The sequence below is a fragment of the Lepus europaeus genome, chromosome 12 (assembly GCF_033115175.1).
Source record: "Lepus europaeus isolate LE1 chromosome 12, mLepTim1.pri, whole genome shotgun sequence".
NCBI lineage: Eukaryota > Metazoa > Chordata > Mammalia > Lagomorpha > Leporidae > Lepus > Lepus europaeus.
Genome location: NC_084838.1, coordinates 61,925,374 through 61,946,266, shown reverse-complemented (window position 1 = coordinate 61,946,266; position 20,893 = coordinate 61,925,374). Strand labels below are relative to the sequence as shown.

At 38.7% G+C, this 20,893-nt stretch overlaps 1 protein-coding gene across 6 annotated transcripts in view; it reads right to left on the bottom strand.

The window, feature by feature from the left end:
* Positions 1 to 20,893, bottom strand: part of MPDZ (multiple PDZ domain crumbs cell polarity complex component) — a 181,011-nt gene that overhangs the window by 142,912 nt on the left and 17,206 nt on the right. For all 6 annotated transcript variants that reach the window (XM_062208253.1, XM_062208256.1, XM_062208258.1 and 3 more), the window contains exons 2-3: positions 4,964 to 5,035; positions 2,089 to 2,255 (exon numbers count right to left, since the gene is read on the bottom strand). In XM_062208253.1, the coding sequence (XP_062064237.1) occupies positions 2,089 to 2,255; positions 4,964 to 4,979 (183 nt within the window). In that variant the 5' untranslated portion in view covers positions 4,980 to 5,035. The remainder of the gene's footprint in view (positions 1 to 2,088; positions 2,256 to 4,963; positions 5,036 to 20,893) is intronic.

Sequence of the window (20,893 nt, the reverse complement as noted above, 5' to 3'; positions counted from 1 at the left end):
GCCGCAGCAGCCATTGGAGGGTGAACCAACGGAAAAGGAAGACTTTTCTCTCTGTCTCTCTCTCTCACTGTCCACTCTGCCTGTCAAAAAAATAAATAAATAAATTTTAAAAATGATCAAGTGACTGAACTTCTCTAAGTCCCCATAATAAACAGGATGATAAATAGTTGTTTTCCTCTCCAAAGGAAAAGTAATCATGGAGCTAAAAGTGCAAAGGTATAAAAATCAGCCTACAGAAATCAGAAATCAATATCTACCCATAATAAAACAATAATGTTATACTGTACTTAGTTGCAGAATATGAGGGTTTTTCACATTATGCTCGACATATTTTTCTGAGTAGGTGTCATCTGAATCACACGGGACCCAACTAGTCTTACAGCCCATATCCTACTTCCATATGGAAATGGTAACACAATCTCTAAATGAGGCCCATTCATACAGTCTCTCATGGAATACTGTATGCACAAATATTATTCCCCTTACAAAAAGTCACCTACAAGGGAAATTTCAACAGCTATCTCACTGAGCTAGTGGTATTTCTTAACATTGTTTTTGTTTTGACTTTTCTTCCCACTTCATTCTGACTTTTACATGACACAATAAGGGAAAAAAGACATCTGTTTAACTTCTGATCTGACAGAAAAAAAAACAGAGAATTTTCTACATCATAATTATATTAAGGATTTTGGTTTCTCTGAAAGATTCCCAATCCATTCTGAAAATCAGTATGGAGAACCAGTCTTTTCAATAACTTATAAAGGGCATAAATTCAACTACACATAACAAAAACACCTTTTAAAAATCATGATTGAAAATGAATCTTGATGTGAATAGAAGGGGAGAGGGAGTGGGAAAGGGGAGGGTTGCAGGTGGGAGGGAAGTTATGGGGGGGAGGGAAAGCCATTGTAATCCATAAGCTGTACTTTGGAAATTTATATTCAGTAAATAAAAGTTTAAAAAAAAACTCCTTATAAACATAAAAAAATCATGATCATAATTTTTAAGCCATGTATAAATTCACTACAGAAAAATATCTTTTGAAGATTCTTCTTGTCATTTTTCTGCTATGAAAAACTGCATCTAGATTAAGAAGTTACATGACGTTAAACAAATTCCTTCCCTCTTATACTACTACTTGTTCTGCTGTTGCATTTGGCATAATTTGGGTTTTCTTAATTGGCACTGTTCTTTCACTGAATTATGAAACTAGTCTTCAAGTTTCATTTTTAACCTTTTAAGGAAGAATATTTGCTAGCAAGTCATCCATAACCATTAAATTAATGCTAAAAACATTAGAATGAGAACCAACATGGACTGGAGGCATAATTAGGTGGACTTCAAATCTCAAGAGGAGAACAACCATTTCAAAAATATTTTTTTAAAACCTGAGAAATGGTGATTTAGTTAAGTAAGTTCAAAGAACATCTGACTTTAGTTTTCATTCTGTCACTGTGATGTGTTTCAATTTTAATATAAATGCTAGGACTTTTTAATGCTCATAATTTTTACAAGGAAAAAAACAGTTACATTTAGAGTTCTAATGTTTATCACCATCTGATGCTGTCATGGAAGCAATTGCTACTTACACTCTTTTAAGAAGTGAGAATTGCAATTCCTCTAACTGATGACAATGTAATTATTTCTTTTACTGTCAAAACAGAGGTGATTTCCCTTCTTCACATACACGATTCCACATGCAAACGCAGGCTGATCTGAAATCTTATAAATGTCTCAGTCTGAATGAGTGAGATCACATGAACCAGGGGCCTTGGTGATGATGGAAATCAAGTGGACTGCCATCCGCCCTACACATACTTGTATCAACCCCTTCTCCTGTAAGGGCTTTTTCCTTAGCAGCCACACAGCTTTCAACACAATGTCATACCATCTACAATATACAGCAACAATCGTTACAAAAATAACTAGGAGGGAAAAAGGCACAACTCATGTGAATATCCCACTGGGAGGTTTAAATGGCTTCATTAACTATTCATTAACACATACAAAAGTCAGCCCTTCAGAAAAGCAAGTCTTACACAATATCTGTGCCACGCCATGAATGCCACTTGGTACGCGCTGTCCTACCTGGTCTTTGAGCTGCTGCATGGAAGTCTGGAGGTTCAGAATCTGGCTGAAGAGTGGGCTCTGCAGGACTGACTTCAGGAGGCTCAGTTTGTCTTCGTTTGCTACATCCCCACGTTCCCGCAGCTTGGCTTGCAGGCGCTCTGCGGCCTGCAGGGCTCGATTTTTGTCTGTTCCAAAGAGCAGCATTAGTCAGTCACAGGACTCCATAACATGTATCAAACTGAAGAGCACACCATGTTGTACAAATCCTAAAACACTTCCTTTCAGGCCCACAAAATGGTCTCTTTTCATCAGAGTACAAAATGTTTTTATGGAGTACAAAAATCTAAAAAAGTGGATAACTGAGTACTTTTTAATATCTTCCAAAATTAAATAGCCGAGTTAAATTGCAGATTTATTCACATATTTTTCAAAGCAATCAAATAGGTGGGACAAAAGGAGGGGACTGTAACATGTGACCCTAAATATACCCAACAAACCTTCAAGCTTCTTACAGGTAAGTTTGTTTGAACTCAGGGAATTGGTATAGCATATGCTACATGCAACTAGTTCTTTTTAAAGTACAGAAACTAATTCAAATAAAATATATTTGAATTCCAATGCCATCTGTTTCAATCCTCATATAAAAATTACATAAAACCAAATGATCTGTGATCTTGAAAATGCTAATGTTTTCCCTTTTAAAAAACTTTTTACATATAAGAAAAATTACAAATACACTAATGAGTGGCTATGGATAATGTCAGTAGTGAAACACAACCTCCGAAATACAACAATTTCATATATTAAGGGGCAAAACAGTCTATACTTGAGAATTAGGTTGAGAAATATAACATTATAATACATACTTCTTCAAAAACACTACTGTTTAAATGTCTTTCCCTAAAATTAATTATATTATGAAAAGCCTATGTATGGATTTCAAATTTTTTTGTACTAAAACAGTTTTCTTTTAATTCCATTTTAGTCTATATTGCTCTAATAGATTAATGATGGTGACAAGTATATCTATTAAAATATATTTGCTGGGACAGATGTTGTACAGGAGGTTAAGCTACCACTTGAGACATCCCATATGGGAGTACCTGTTTCAAGTCCTGACTATTTGTGCTTTGGATCCAGCTCCCTGCTAACACACCTAAGAGGCAGCAGATGTTGGCTCAACTACTTGAGTTCCTGCCACCCACATAGGAGACCCATATTAAGTTCCCAGCTCCTAGCTCCTAGCTATGGCCTGGTCCAGCCCCAGCTGTTGTGGACTTTTGGGGAGTGAAACAACAGATAGAACATTTTTCTCTCTCCCTCTCTTTCTCTCCTCCTCTTGCTCTCTGGGTCACTCTGCCTTTCATGTAAATAAATGTAAATGAATCTTTTAAAAATCAAAATGACCTAAAATTGATATTCTATCTTACAGTAGTCAAAAAGAACTGGAGTCATTACCAGAGATCATTTATTTAGCATCAAATATGGAGTTATACAGAAATATGGTAATTAAAACATGAATTGATGTTGATCATGAGTTCACACACACACATACACACACATTGAAATAAATACTAATTATTTATTTGTATAATTTTAAAAGTAAATAATGATGAGGATAAACATAGAATTTTATTCAGGGTTATATTTCCCATGGTATCTCAGAATAAAAATTGAATATTAATCTCTATGTCAATTCTTATAACTCAGTACTAGCTAACAGATTGCAGCCAGGCAATAACAGTTTTAAAAATTCTGTCCGCCGGCGCCGTGGCTCAACAGGCTAATCCTCCGCCTTGCGGCGCCGGCACACCGGGTTCTAGTCCCGGTCGGGGCACCGATCCTGTCCCGGTTGCCCCTCTTCCAGGCCAGCTCTCTGCTGTGGCCAGGGAGTGCAGTGGAGGATGGCCCAAGTGTTTGGGCTCTGCACCCCATGGGAGACCAGGAGAAGCACCTGGCTCCTGCCATCGGAACAGCGCGGTGCACCGGCCGCAGTGCGCTACCGCGGCGGCCATTAGAGGGTGAACCAACGGCAAAGGAAGACCTTTCTCTCTGTCTCTCTCTCTCTCTCGCTGTCCACTCTGCCTGTCAAAAATAAAAAATAAAATAAAAAAAAAAAATTCTGTCCTTCCCCTTTCCTTTCTTATGAGGACCTTTCCAACATGGAATTTCTCCTTTCACTGTCAGGAGCCCTCACTCTACCCTTCATGATGCACAGCTGTCCAGGTATCAGCCAACGGGGAAATCAAGATACCCACAAATAGCCATAACCAAAGAGTTACCTGAAATAGGTATCAGATACATGCAGGTTTGTACCATACCTGATATACCCATAAATAATTCTACCAACTAGTTTCCCTAAAACTGAGGAGCAGTGAGAAAGAGAGATCACCAGGTAAGTCCAGCAAATTTGGATATTTCAATCTAAATTACCTCATATAGAAGTTAAAATGCCTGAAGTGAACTCAGTTACCCTGATTGTTGCTCTTCTCTTTATCAATAAAAGGCAAGAACTCAGTAGTACTGCACATGCTACAAATAAAAGTAATCACCTTCTTTCTGTATTAAAAATAGTATTAAACTTCCTGGTACTACTCAAAAACAAACACTAACTGGAACTGGGCTCATAAATCAGAATTGGGTCTAAATTATGTTTCATTGCAACCCATAATTTGAAGAGGATCTCATGTTTCTTTTTGTTTACAAATGATGTGGTTTTTTTATAACACTTCAGATGAAATTGTCCAAATACAGAAACTCATTAGCCTGGTATAATGCTAATTTTTTAAAAATCTAAGTTGCTACATACACAATCCTGCTTTGTAGAACATCTCATATTTCAATGATCCTAATGGAGTTGCAATTCTTACAAAAGTAGACAGAAGAGTCTTACCTATGGTTTCCAACATTTTTTTCCCGAAGTTCTGTACTTATATCAATAATGGTTATAAACCCAAATGGAATCCTGGAGAAAATAAATAAATAAAATGGAATTATTATGTTTTATTAGAACATTATAATTATCTCCTAAAATTAAATACTTTGAAAAGCACTTGATAGAGTAGTATCATAATTACTGACCATTAACATATTGTTAAGAGTTCTCATTATAAGTAAAAAGTAATCACTTTATGATTTATTCAAAATTATTTTATATTTTCTCATAATACTGGCATAGTAAGGTAAAAGGCATAAATTCTGTTTTAAATAAGATGGTAAAAGTTTCCAAAATATTTCCTTAGGAGCTTCTCAACATACATAACCATAATCTTGGATTAACTTATAGATCTTTAATTATAGAATAACGAGTTTATTTGCCTCTGCATAAGAAATTCTGTGAACAAAAATGTAAAAAGTAGAAGATGTGATCTAGCCTTCAACTGCTCAGAGTCCCAACTGGAGTGACAATATATGCATGCCAACTGGAACTGAACTGTGACCCTAAAGCAGGATGTGAATCATTGGAATATAATACATTATATCACTAATAAAAAAATTCAATGACAGCACAGTGAGAATTATACCCTTCTGACGATAATGTTCTCCTCTTTCCCATTCAAAACACCCTGTGGACTCCTTCACCCTGCACGGGTCTCATCTTCCTCTGACAACACTTAATGAGACTTTTGGATATATGGAAAACAGATCTGTTCTGCCAATGTCTATATCACCAAGCCATCTTCAACCTTTTCTGCCCAAGAATTCTGCCCAATTGCCTCCATAGTTACATCTATCCTTTGACTCACAGAAAATCAATTGGTCTTTCTGTAAGTGGACAAAATGAACCTATCATCACAAATCCTCATTCTTTATCTGGAAGATAAGTCACAGGATTTCTCAGAAAAAGAAAAAGTTGTCACCTGTTCCCTCTTTAAGAGAAAATAACCAAAAAGGAAGAAAGGGTGTGATAGAGATGAGCACATGCACAGAACATCAACATCCGGCCATTAGCTCTGCACAGTAACAGAGAACAGAACCCATACACTTTCTTATTTTAATTTAATGTACACTGTCTAAAACCTTGTCTCTATTTGAAATAGTCAAATGGCTTAACTATTGGCTCATGTTTTAAAATGTGATCTGGTGTCAAAGAAATAGGGTTTGGCTCTGACCTTGAATTGAAAACTAAATAGCAATGTGGCCTGGAACAAGGGGCCTCTCATTTCAACCTTAGTCTTCTAGAAAATAAGCTTACTTATTTGGTAGATTGTGATAAATGATATGAAGTATTACAATTTCCAGCTCATAGGATAATGTATAACCATAAAATATATATTCAGAATCACATATAATCAGGATTAATGTTCAGTCTGTCTTGAAAGGCAAGCAATGCGGGACTTTGCATAGTTTCAGGAGACATAAAATACACAGAAAGATTTTAAAACTAAATTGGTGGGGAACAGGTACTGTGGGATAGCAGGGTAAGCCACAGCTTGGAACGCCTGAATGCCTTATTGGTGTGTCTGATTTCAATCCCTGCTACTCTGCACGCAGGATCCAGCTCCCTTATTACACTTGCCAGCAGAATATGGCCCAAGTATTTGGGTTCTTGCCACCCACATGGGAGACCCAGATGGAGTTCCTAGCCCCTGGCTTTGGCCTAGCCTAACACTGGCTATTACAAGAATTTGAGGAGTGAACCAGTAGATGGAAGATCTCCTTCTTTCTCTCACCCTACCACTATTTCAACAAACAAGTTAATCTTTAAACACAAATAAATAAATTGGTGGGTTTTTTTCTTTGTATTACAAGGAGGCTATAATACTCCTTCATGAGACAGCACAGTATTACATTCCTTGTGGAAAAAAGATTCACTCTAACAAAAAGAGTCCACCTTGTATAGTCCTTCGCCCTGCACAGATCTAATCTTCCTCTGACAACACTTAATTAGACTCTTGGAAATAAAGGAAACAGATCTGCACAGCCAATGCCTATATCAAAGCCATCTTAGCATTTTGCACAGCAATTAAGACCCAAGTTGGGACACCTGCACTTTATATCTGAGTGTCTGGGTTTGATTCCCAGTTCTATGCCTGATTCCAGCTTTCTGCTGATACACACCCAGAGAGCCAACAGGTTATGGTTCAAGTATTTGGGACTCTGCCACCTGTGTGAGAGACACGGACTGTGTTCCTGTCTCCTGGTTTTTGGCCTGACCCAGCCTCAGTTGTTACGGGCATTTGAGGAGTGAACCTGTGATGGAAGATCTCTTTCTGTCTCTCTCTCAAATAAATTAATTTTGAAAACACCAGTAAAGGTATCCCAGCATGAGAAAGTCCAAGGTATATTTAATTAAATAGCCCAGGAAGAAGTCTGAAAGCAATGAAAAGTATGTAGAATAGAGTCTGATGACCTGAATATACATTTAATTATTTATTAAATATATGCTTTTGTTCATCAGTTATCTTTTTGGAACATGAGTCTCTCTGGATTACAGATGAATGATATTTATAAAGTCTTGAAAGAAAATATACATGAGTGCTTGGTATGTACAATAAACTTCAGCTCTATCTACTTTCTCCTATGAAAAATTAACTCAGAAAGACGGGCATTTTTCATGGCATGGGGGAGACAGCCTGTGGATTCTGAGGCTTCTTGACTTATCAGGAGTTTGCAGAGAAAAGTACACAGCGGGCAGTTCTCAATTGAGAAAAACTATTATCCAAAAGTTTACCTACAACTCTATTATGTAGGAATAGAATTAATTTTTTTACCCCTGAGAAACTCTTTTCATAACAGCTTAAAAATAAAAGAAAGTAAAGAAAGTCAATTCAGCTGCAAGTCACTGACAGTGGTTCCCAGATGAGATCTCTACTCTTCTGGATTTCAGTGATGGCAAAATAGTCTCACATTATCTCTGCTGTGCTTTGATGTCCCTGAAATAAATACATAGCTTGTTTTAAGGTTTCCAGAGGATTTCATCATTAAGCAACCATGACAGAGGGACAAGAAATTTTTTTCTTAAATTTTATTCCTTTCTATGACTTATACCCCTATCCCAAAACTCCAGTTCTAAATATAAGCAAACTCATGTGTGATCACAGAATTTTTGAGATGGAGAAAGAAAGTGAATTCACACCCTTCAGATCACAGACATGAATTCTCCTTTTCACCCTGTCACCATCCCACCATCCTCCTTCCCTTTTTACCCATCTCAACACTAAATGGAAGCATAAGGATACCTGAGTGATAACAGTAGGTCATAGCCAATAAGTAGAACTTAAAAATAAGACTCAACAACACATCAAAAGAATGCCAAGTTATGAGGTTTTTTTTTTTTCTGGCCAATTCACACAGTGACAATGACACACCAGAATCAGTAAGGAGAAGAGATAGCTGTGGATAGGATAACAAGGAGATTGACACTAATTCTGGGACAAGTAAGAGTAGAAGTCTGGCACCTTCCACATGCTGGGTGGGCCCTATTGGAATAGTTTCCAATTAAATCCTTGAAGTTTCACGCAATCCACTCAGGTTACAAATGAAATACAACTGAGAGGAAGAAAGGTTATGTAACTTGCCTAAGTTCATACCTTGAATAAGTGATGGAGCCAGGACTTGAACACAGGCATTCAGAGTCCACAGTTTAGCCTCGACAACAGGAGGAAGATTCACCTTACCACCCTCCTTCACTTTTCCAAGTTCAAAATTATCACCTAGATCTTGCCCTACACAAACTGAAACCTAAAGAAATAGATATTCAAAGTGAATGAAGTGTGCTGACTGGTGGGGACAGTCAACATACCAACTGTCCAAAATTATATATTTAGAAACTACTAATATGTTTGTCAAAGAAAGATAATAATCATCATTGTTCATATGTTTAAACAAATCACATTAAAAATCCAAGATTTCAAGAAATAGTCTCAAATATGTACTCCTTATATTAATATACATGGCACATTTTAAAGCATGGCTCTAGGGCAGGTATTTAAACCTTCTGGTTAAGACACCTACATCCCAAATCAGAGTATTTGGGTTCTACGCCCAGCTCTGGTTCTGACTCCAGCTTCTTACTAACACTCAAGTGACTGGAATCCTTTCATCCATGTAGGAGACCTGGGTTGCCCAGACCCAGCCACTGCAGGCATTTGGGGTGTGAACCAGAGATGGCTGCTCACTTGCTCTCTCTTTCACTCTCTCTCTCTGCTTCTCAAATAAATGACATTTCAAAAATATATGTTCAAGCAACATAGAAAGTCCTAGTTCCCTTCTAGAAACTGTTCATTCTGCTTGTTGCCAAGTCACTAATTGATCATAACTGAACCTTAAGTCTATTTCAGTAGTCAAGGCACTGACAACCACAAGACATATCAAAAATGGCCCACTTAATTCAGTATCAAGTAGGTATATATTCACCATGAGAGTGGGAGCCCTAACCATCTTGATCCCCACAGTATCCACCAGTGCCTGGCATTTTATTCTCTCCATTTTCCAGATAAGAGAACCCATAACAAAGTAGATTTTATTCAAGATTTTATTCAAAGATTTTGTTCAAGGTCCAAACATTGAGTAAATAGAATTTTGACTGTAACCCAAATCTGTTTGCTTTCAAAGCCCGTACTTTATCACAACACCTCGTATTTTCCATATTGTTTTGCAAAAATCATATGGGAGAAATATATTGTCAAATTTAAAAAGTCCAAGGAAATGAAGATGCAAGAAAATGCATTTTCTACTACTATTTGTATAAAAGAAAAGGAGGGCGGCCAGATGTTGTGGCACAGCAGTGTGAGCTGCCGATCGGGACACACTCACCCTTTATGGGTGCCTGGTTCCAGTCCTGGGCTATACTGCTCCTGATCCAGTTTCCTGCCAATTCACCTGGGAAGCAATACATGATGGCTCAAGTATTTGGGCCCCTGCCACCCATGTGGGAAACCTGGATGGAGTTCCAGGCTCCTGGCTTTGGCCTGGTCCAGTCCTGGCTGTTGTGGGCATTCAGAGAGTGAACCAGCAATTGGAAGAAATCTCTCTCTCTCTTGCTCTCTTGTGCTCTCTCTCTCTCTCTCTCTCCACAAAATCTTCCCTCTTGCATGTTAAGCAACCACAATGCTGTAGTAGGCCATGAGGGCTTCACTCATCCAACCCCATGACAGCATCCTGCCTTTGAACCTCTAGAAATGTGAGCCACATAAATCTGTTTTTATGAAGTCATCCAGGCTTAGGTAACAACAGAAAATAGGCTAGTATACCCAGTCAAATTTGAATTTCAGATAAATGAATAATTTTAGTGTATTTTCCATGAAATACTCGGGACATACTTATACTAAAAACTAATTTGTTCCTTATCTGAAATTCAAATTTAACTAGGCATCTGTTATTTTATCTGGCAACCCTACTATGTATGTATTACCTTAAAAAAAAAAAACTAAATTTAAAAAAAAATCATTTTTAACAAAGCCTTCAGCCTGAAACCATAAATTTAAGTAAGAGTTGGCAAATCCTTAATAAATGAATAAAGATTTTCACATATGACCATAGAATCCCCAACAAGTGGTTGATAACAATAGTTCCAAGCAAAAACTAAGTAACTGACTAATCGATTTACTTTTCCAGAAGTTATGCTGGTAGTGTATAGGCACAGCTTTGACGGAGGACAGAAGCAGTGTTTGAAATATCACACCAATCTTTCCGCCCAGTGCACAGTACATGGCAACTAACAAACGAAAATGTGTCATAGGCTAAAAATAACTCTTTTGAAGAGAAACTGCCCCAAATGCATACAATTTTCTAGTGATCCTAAACAATTTTGTCTGAAAAAGAAACAACATTAAAAGAGCTTGTTGCAATGCTTTGTTGCTTGTCAAAGTTGCTCAGCATCTGTTATTGCATTTAAATTTAGCATGTGTCCCATTCATGGCTGCCTCAGCACCACCTGAAGTATGCACAAAAGGGCAAGATTGTAGTCATTGGCAGGTAGCTTGTCATGAATGCAACTGGCCAAAACAGAAATATTTGCACTTACTATGTAATTGCTACTTTTGGGCAACATTATTGAACTTTTGTTCCAAAAAGGTATAAAGGTTACCATATCCACCAACCTCATGCAGCCATCAAACCAGCAAACCGCTCCCTCTGCCTTTTCTCAGCACCTGTTTTTAACTTCTCCCCTCAATTTTGTAGGCTTTAATCAAAACAATATATCATGGACACAAATCTTATTTTCAAGCTGACATTTACAAATTGTTTAAAATCCTTCAATAAAAATTGAATTTGTTAATTCTGTTATGCTCTCCAAAATCTAGTATCTAGGAACCTCCACTTCACAATGTACTTCAACTACTAATTGATATTCTCATCCTTCCTTTATAAAACCATAAAATCAATTATTTGTCCAATATGATAATGATAAGAAGGCCGTAGGGCTACAAAAGAACTCAAAGTCTGTTATTTACTGAGCCAACAAACACACACAAGGTGCCTACACGACTGGCATGTTTCTGGGTGGCAGAATTAAAGAAATGAGAAACAGTCTGGGAATTTACATGCAAATGTATGGAAGAAAAAGAAGCAGACAATTAAAACACAAAAATGTAAAAATAAGACACCAAACCCAAACTGAGGAGCCATGGAAACCTTGGGGGAGCCAGACCAGCTGCAGAGTCCTAAAGAATGGGTAGGAGTTAGTCAATGCAGAGGCTGTGAACAAAGAGCTCCCCACCTAAAAGCCAGAGAACAGGACCTTCTGAGCACGGCAAGCAGTTTCTTAAGCCAGATTGTAAGAAAAAAGGAAAGGTGGATGGGGCTAGATGGTAAAAGTCAAACTGCCGATGTGCCTGCATATCACTGTTAAGGAGGTTAGATTTAATTTGAAGTTAAATTAAATAACATAGTCCAACTGTGTTTTAGGAAGATCTCTCTAATAACAGTGAGGAAATATGAAAAAAAAAAAAAGAGAGAAATTGAAAATAAAGAGATCAGGTTAGAATTATTTTCAAAAATAGAAATAAGAGGGAAAATAAATAAATTGAGAGCCAGATTCAAGACCCGGTAATGTGGAGGTAAGGAAGACAGCTTTACAGGGCCAATGCTGAGGCACAGTGGTTCAAGCCATTATCTGCAGTGCCAGCATCCCACTTGGGCATAGGCTGGAGTCTCAGCTGCTCCACTTCCAAACCAGCTCCCTGCTAATGTGTCTGGAAAAGCAGCAGAAGATGGTTCAAGTGCTTGGGCCCCTGCACCCATCTGGGACACCTGGATGAAGCTCCTAGCTCCTGGCTTCTGCCTGGCCCAGCCCTGGCCACTTCAGACATTTGGGAAATGAACCAGTAGATGGAATATATCTCTCTCTCTCTCTCTCTCTCTGTCTCCTCCTTTTCCCTCTCTATAATTCTGACTTACAAACAAATAGATAAATCTTTTTTTCAAAAGAAGAAGAAGAAAAAAGAAAAAAGGAAGAGAAAGAAGGGTTTAAAAGCAGGCATTCAGCACAGCGGTTAAGCTGCTGCTCGGGGCACTCGTTCCCCATATCAGCATTCCTGGGTTCAAGTCCTGGCTCTGCTCCCAATTCCAGCTTTCTGGAACATGCACCCTGGATGGTAACAAGTGAAGGCTCAAGTACCTGCATCGCTACTACCCATTACAGAGACCTAAACTGAGCTCCTGGCTCCTGGCTCTGGCCTGGATGTTGCAGTCATTTGGGTTGTGAACCAGTAGACGGGAGATGGCAGATAGCTTGTTATCTCTCTCTCTCTCTCTCTCTCTCTCCTTCTCTCCTCTCTCTCTCCTTTTCAAATAAATAATTTTAAGGTCATAAACTTACATAAAGTAAATTTAAAGTAGTTACCATAAAAATTAAGAGTACAAAAAAAAAAAAAGGAAGGAGGAGGGAGGCACGGAGGGAGGGTGAAAGTTGGCCTTATGTGCTTAAAATTGTATTTATGAAATATATGAAATTTTTGTTCTCTTTATATAAATAATAAGTACCTGTACTGATCAAGGGTTTGAGTAGCTGAGTTACAATAACTTATAATGCCTCTCTGGGCTGAATGTTGTTCCCCCATAAATTCTTATGTTGAATCCCTCACTCTCAGTGTGACTGATTTTGGATCAGTACGTTCAGGAAGCAACTGAGGTTAAATGAGGATGACAAGTGTGGGGTCCTAATGTGACAGAATCAGTGGCCTTATATAAAGAAGAGGACTATATTATCACCATCCCCAATCAACAAGCACCAAGAAAGGCCATGTGAAGGTGGCCAACTACAAGCCAAGAAGAGAGCCCTCACCAGAAGACAAATCCTGCCACACTTTGATCTTGTACTTCCCAGCCTCAGGAACTGTGAGAGAACAGATTTCTCTGGCTTGCACTGCCCAGTTTGATACTTGTGATAACAGCTTGAACTGATCGATACAGATTTCAATCACCCCACTGCCCCTGCTCCAAGAAACAAGCTATGCTATGCTCCACTCCTTCAATCATAACAAAAAGAATTAGGATTGGGCTCCTTACCCAAGGGAAGCCAATCTACATGCTGACCTGAATGGCAGAATTAGGCTAGATTTTCGCTCTTGGGAACTCAAAAAATATTGGGAGAATAAGCCAATTTTTGGTGGGACTAGAGATGAGAAGATGGAATGAGATTCAGTAAGTGGTCAAGAAGCTAAGGAAAGAGACATGCAGAGCCAGTGCTGTAGCATAGCAGGTAAAGCCGCCGCCTGTAGTGCTAGAATCCTATATGGGTGCTGGTTCCAGTCCCAGCTGCTCCCCTTCTGATGCAGCGCTCTGCTATGGCTTGGGAAGGCAGTCCTTGGGCCCCTGCATCTACATGGGAGATCTCTGTAACTCTCCTTTTGAAATAAATACATAAATCTTTTAAAAAAGGAAAAGAGATGTGCTAGTATGAGTTATGAGAGAGCAAAACAAGTCAGCCAACAAAGACATAAAAACACAGCTAACATTCAAAGAGAGCCAGGAATCCCTGGGAGATTCTACACAACCAAGAGATGGAAACACTGTAATTGGTCCCTACAGGTGCGCAATCAATGACATCCATTCTTACTGCGAACCTCTATTTTGCCAGTGGTGCTTTGTATGAGGCTCTGTTCCATCTAACCTGCCTATTACAGCCTGCTTTAGTATCACACCACAATATCCAATCCCAAAGGAACCAATCCCCTCAAGTATCCACATTCATTAGGAAATACACTTCCTCCTCTGACTGCTTCATCTGGACACTCCACTTCCAATAAAAGTTGAGGGAGCTTCCTAACACAGACGATGTTAGAGGACCACTGAGACGATTAAGAATCCCACAGAGAAAAACAGTTACAACAAGCCACGAGAAGCCGCTGCTAACGTGGGTGAATACAAACTATGAAGTGTTCATTCGTGATCAGAATCTGAGTAAAGTCACCAGGTAGCAGCCAAATAAAACCATAAGATCACTGTTGGAAAATGCAAGAGCTAAGGGACACGTTTTCATTATATAAAAGAAACCACAATGACAGCCAACAAGATTTATCATGAAAATATTTCTGATTTTAAAAACTCCATTCAAAGGAGGACAGAAACTCCACTACAAAAACAAGTCAAATATTCATGCTAAAACTTTAAGATTGCACTTAAGAAAAAAACCAGGAACAGAATCTATATAATTTAAATAACATACTGAGGATAAAAGATGAAACACAAGATACTTAAGCAATATGAAAGAGGTTAAAAATAGACCCCAAATTGATGCCAGTCGTGTGTTACAGCAGGTTAGGCTGCTACCTGAAATTTCAGAGTGCCACATGAGCCAGAGTAATTGGTCATTCCACATAAGCATTGGCTCAAGTCTCAGCTGCTCTACTTCTGATCCAACTCCCTTTTAATGCACCTGGGAAAGCAGCAGAAGATGGCCCAAATACTTGGGCCCCTGACACCCATGTGGAAGACCTGGATGGAGTTTCAGGCTCCTGGTTTCAGCCTGGTCCAGCCCTGGCTGTTGTGGCCATTTCGGGAGTGAACCAGCAGATAGAAGTGTGCTCACTCAGGGCCGGCACTGTGGCTCACTTGGTTAATTCTCCATCTGCAGTGCTGGAATCCCATATGGGCACTGGGTTCTAATCGGTTGCTTCTCTTCCAGTCCAGCTGTCTGCTGTGGCCTGGGAAGGCAGTGGAGGATGGCCCAAGTGCTTGAGTCCCTGCACTCACATGGGAGACTGGGAGGAAGTACCTGGCTCCCGGCTTCAGATTGGCACAGCACCAACCATAGTGGCCATTTGGGAAGTGAACCAATGGAAGGAAGACCTTTCTTCTGTCTCCCTCTCTCACTGTCTATACCTGTCAAAAAAATTTTTAAAAATTTAAAAAAAGAAGTGTGCTCACTTGCTCTCATTTGCTCGCTCGCTCTCTCTCTCCCCTTAACTCTGCCTGTCAAATAAATAAATCAATCTTTTTAAAAAACGTACCCCAAAAAAGCAAAAGCAGAATAAACAAAAACATAAAACAAGGAGCTGAAATAAATCCAAGAATCTATACTCACAGCATACGTGAATGCATTAGACTCACTTAATTAAAAACAAACCCACCATTCAGATCTCAAAAATAACATCAAGAGTTACAGAGTAAGTAGAGTTTGGTTAATTTATCTAAATTTATTTTTATTTATTTATTTTTTACAGGCAGAGTGGATAGTGAGAGAGAGAGAGAGACAGAGAGAAAGGTCTTCCTTTTTGCCATTGGTTCACTCTCCAATGGCAGCTGTGGCCGGCGCATCTCGCTGATCCGAAACCAGGAGCCAGGTGCTTCTCCTGGTCTCCCATGCAGGTGCAGGGCCCAAGGACTTGGGCCATCCTCCACTGCCTTCCCAGGCCATAGCAGAGAGCTGGCCTGGAAGAGGGGCAACCAGGATAGAATCCGGCGCCCCAACCGGGACTAGAACCTGGTGTGCCGGTGCCGCAAGGCGGAGGATTAGCCTGTTAAGCCACGGCGCCGGCCAATTTATCTAAATTTATAAAACAAAAAGTAGTAATACAAGCTATATACAAATGTGTACATGCATTCTTTCATAGTATGTGACAACAGATTAAAAGGTCACATTGTAAAATCACAGCAGTAGCTACTTTTGGGGGCAGACAGATGGAAATGGCAGCTCTGACTATCGAAACATCATAGCAGGACTTTAGCTTTCTCTATATTTTAAGGAAAGAATATTTTACAATATTTTTGAAGTATACATATAAAAATGAGATGAGTTGAAGTGTTCATGGATAAAATGATGTAATATCTTGGATTTGCTACAAAAATGTGGCAAGGGACAAGAAAATGGCTGAGAGAATCAAACAAGTCTGGCCACAAACAATGGCTGCTAAACTGAATGATGAGGAGGTGAGTGTTTGATCTAGCAGTTAAGATGCTGGTCATGGTATCTATGTCCCACATCACAGTACTTGGGTTCAGTACCCAGCTTGACTCTTGATTCCATCTTCCTGCTAATGCAGACTCTGAGGGACAGCAGCGATGGTGCAAATAATTGGGCTCATACCACCCACATGGGAGATCTGGATAGGGTTCCCAGGTCCCATCTTCAGCCCCCATCATTGTGGGCATCTGGGAAAGGAACCAGCAGATGCCCTACCCCCTTGCTCTCAAGTAAATATTTCTCTCTCTCTCTCTCTCTCTCTCTCTCTCTCTAATATTTCTTTTACAAAAAGACATTGTATGACTGAAATATTTAAAAAATAAATTGAATGTTGGATACATGAAGATTCACTGCAATATTCTCTCTGCCTTTATGCACATTTAAAATTTTTCATAATAAAAATGAGAGAAATAAGTGACTAGCTATAAACGTGAAAATGATAATAAAAGTTGTTTTGGAGGATAGAATTTCTTTATAATTCCTAATATTTTTCAAATCCTCTTGGCCATCTTTCCTAATAAAGAAAAAAAAAAAAGCAGAAGCAGCAGCACCACAAACAAGTAAATTACTTATGAACAAAAATTTTCCTATTGATAAATGCTCCCAGAAAAAATGATTTCTTCATGTTAGATTTCTTAATTCCAACAAAACTAAAGAAAATATTATGAAAACATAATGTCTTGTAAGGAATCATTTTCAGTTTTACCATTGAAAATAAATCTACATTCTGATGTTCTGGCAGAGATGTGACTCAGAGTCTTACCAAGCTGTTTGAGGTAAGAGTCTTGGGAGCAAATGCCTGTGGCCTTGGATAGGCCAGCTCCAAGTCTGAGAGTCATAGGGCAGGAAATGATAAATGATTGCTCCTGTTCTGCTTTTGAACAGGCACACGAAGTGAACCAAAAATTTCACCTTAGGGAATGAGAAGTGAACCCTATAAATATAAAATCTGCTTCAATCAAAAGAAAATGTATTTATCTTTCTTATGTATTCAACTGACAATCCAAGATGAAGAATAGTTAGCCACATGGTATACCTAATGCTACAAAATAGAGAAGTAGCATATAAATCCACACTGATGTGAACACACATAAATGGACCTAGAACTCACATTCTAAATAAGTTTCAAGGAAAACAGAAAAATTCCTTTTCCTAGGAATTTCATAATGCAGGTGAGGGGGACCTTCGTAAATGGGAAAACACACAGAATATGGAAATTAAAATATTTTATTACTTATAGCTGTTTTTATACAACAGACATGTTCATTAAGCTTACTTTGGTTTTGAAAGTTACCTCAATGTTAGTTTTGAAAGTGACTTTTGTTTTTAAGGTGGCTGGCCTCAGTCCTTTCAAACATATTTATGTTTTTTCCCTAATTGTAGGTTCCCTAAAAACATAGACATTAGTTTTATAAAGACATTTGACCAGATTCATTTCCATTTCCAGAATAATAAATTTACATTATATTTTGTGATGCTGTTAAGTTTTGTTATTTACTGCTTGTATTCAGCAGTTCAGTTTTGGAGTTGAAAGGAGCCTCAAAAACTCACAGTTCACGCAGTGAAAGTCACTGAGGCTTCCTTTCATAACCAATCAGAAGTACATCTCAGGCTGCTGCTATACTCTACATCTGCAGGGCTGGACTTCCCTTCTTTTAAAATATATTGGATCAATCAATTCTGTTTAAACTCTCTATATACCAGGATATTATACTTATTTCCTTCCCTCTCTAGGCTCACCATAATCTAATCTGTTCTACAAAACAGAGCCACACAAATTCCAATACATTATTTCTAGGCCTCCTTTTAGCATATTTTTTATCCATAATGATATCTCCTGGTATAAAAGTTCTTTAAAAAGTTTATGGAAAAGGTATATTGTGAAAAAACTATGCATAGATTTCAAAACTCTTGTGCATCAAAATAAACAACTTTGAACTATATTTTTTCATGAGCTTTTCAGAGTTTTCCTCTTACATCCCTAAAGGAAAAGGACCTTCTCCCCAGATTGTTAATTTCACAAAACATAGTGACTCAGAAAAAATTTAGGTGATTCTGAGAATGAAGATTTGGCCTCTTTTGTGCTCTCATCTCCATGCTAAACTCAAAGGGATTCAAGTTGTTGGGCAGTGTTCTGTCCGCTGCTTCATTTCCAGTATTAAGGTCCAAGATGCAACATGCTAGACATATTTCTTGTACAGAAACCAGCAGGGGGATTTCTCCAAAGGCTTCTCCTCCAGGTGAACAACATGTCAACTACAGACTCCAAAAACAGCCCTCTGCCCACAACACACTCACTCCAGCCACATTATTTCCTTAGGGAAACCTAAAACCTCAGAAGGATTAACTTGGAGCCACAGAATTCTCAGGTGCAATCCTGACACGGGCAACAAATCCCCCAGAGAAATTACTTTGGGCTGCTGTCGCCTGCCCTTTTGCCTGCCTGGAATGAGGCGATTCTCCAGTGAGATCGGGCAGATTGTGCCTCAGTGCTTAAAAACAGCTTGGATACTCAAAACGTCCCCATGGGACCCAGCAACGCGGCAGGCAGCTGGTCTGTGTTGGGACTTAGCTCTTGAAGAAGGAGGTGACAGAAGATGTCTGTTACGCTCAGCCGCCCACTCAGGGACAAAATTTTCACTAAGATCTCCACGACAACGCATGAGTGGAACAATTGGTGGCATTGTCAGTTGTGGCTGAGCCACTCCTCAGGAAAGACTCAACTGGGGAACTGGGAGGTGGACTGGCAGACCAGAATATTACAACCAGGCTGCTGCAACTTACCTCCCATTCAGCTTCCTAAAGTTTACTCTCTTCTCTCCAAGTCACTTTCTAGGACTCTCCCGCTAAGTCTTAAAATTACTTGACTTCCACCATGTCCCCATTAGTGTTCAGAACTGCCTCTCCCATTCTGGAATGATTTCTATAAAAATTAGGAACAGTGTTGTCTACTGTATTGCCTACATAGTTATCACTGAGCTATGAGAACTACACATAATTAGATATTTTTTATCCATCCCCATCTATCAGGGCCTTCTAAATTCAATTAGTGCCTTTCAAAATTCCCCTTTGCTGAATTTGGGTAAGACTGAAGAGTAGAGTTTACAAACCTTATTCAGGAAAAGGCAAGCTCAAATTTCTAATGAGAAATATTCTGGAATGAAAACAGAAAATGGGTAACATTATCTATAGCTGTTTTCCCTCCCTGTACTGTACTTGTGCTGACCACTGGTTTATAATTCTTCTTGGTTTAGCTCCAGCTCTGCACAGAGAAGCACTATGAATGTTCTCACATTCTCGGAGCCCATTCTTTGTAATACTTTTCGGGGAGCATTCAGAACCATTATATTTGGCAGAAAAAAATGAATTTTTTTGGTTAGAATTATCAATGCTTCATTACATAAAGATGTAAGAAAATTGTGAGGTGCTTCCAAACACATATCTTGCTGATATCAGATTTTACAGATTTAGAAGTACAGGATCAAAGATATTACAGCCTTTTTCAACACCACCTAACTCATCCCTTTCTTTAAGCAATCCTATTTCTATTGTCATTATTACAAGAGCTACTGAAAATTATACACAATAAAACATCAACAATTGTTTGGATGCTTTCTTTTTTTTTTCATTCAAGAAATATTTATTGGTAAGATGCTTTGGGAGATACAAAGATGACTTAGACATAGATCCTTCCCATAAGGAGCTTATAGTCTAGAAGGGAGATAGAACACACGTGGGATACATGGTCAGAACTTTTGTTTCCATAAGATGCATCTAGTATTGTATATAAAGCAGTCTGGACTACGAAGAGGTTAAGTGAAGCTGAGAGCTTACAGAAACTGCCTAAGTGAGGAGGAGGGATGGGGAGACCTGAGATAGAATGGACAGGACTCAGCTGGGAGACTGGACACGGGAGTTACAAAAAAGCAGCAGCTGACTTGGATTTGTAGCATGGATGATGTTATGAACTCTAAGAACAATGAAGAGACAAGGTTGCAAAAAGAAAAATTCCACAGAAGATTCTTCTGCAAAGTGCTTGGGACATGCCAGGCACAATCAATAAGAAATGTGTTTGGATGCTTTCAGCTATAAGTAACCTCTTTCAGCTCCAAGAGAATTTTGAGCTCAAGAGGGAAAAGATAAAATTAAGAAAGAAGATGACTTACACATCTTAATCAGCTTGGATATCTACTGTAACTAGATTCCCTATGGAACAAACTGTTTAACTTTCTGTATAATTTTGCTGATTAAAAAAATGCAACTTTATTCCTCAGGCACTAATCCACCATCAAATTCTCCCTTCCAGAGGCAGAACTTCCCAAATATATATTCATCACTGGAATGTCTAAAATGCAGGCTTGGTTGTAATCCAAAAATACAAGCAACAATCTGTTATTTGGGGCTTTTAAAAAATGCTATTCACTAGCAACCAATAATAAAATTGCATCTACCACAATAACAAGTCTTCCAGAG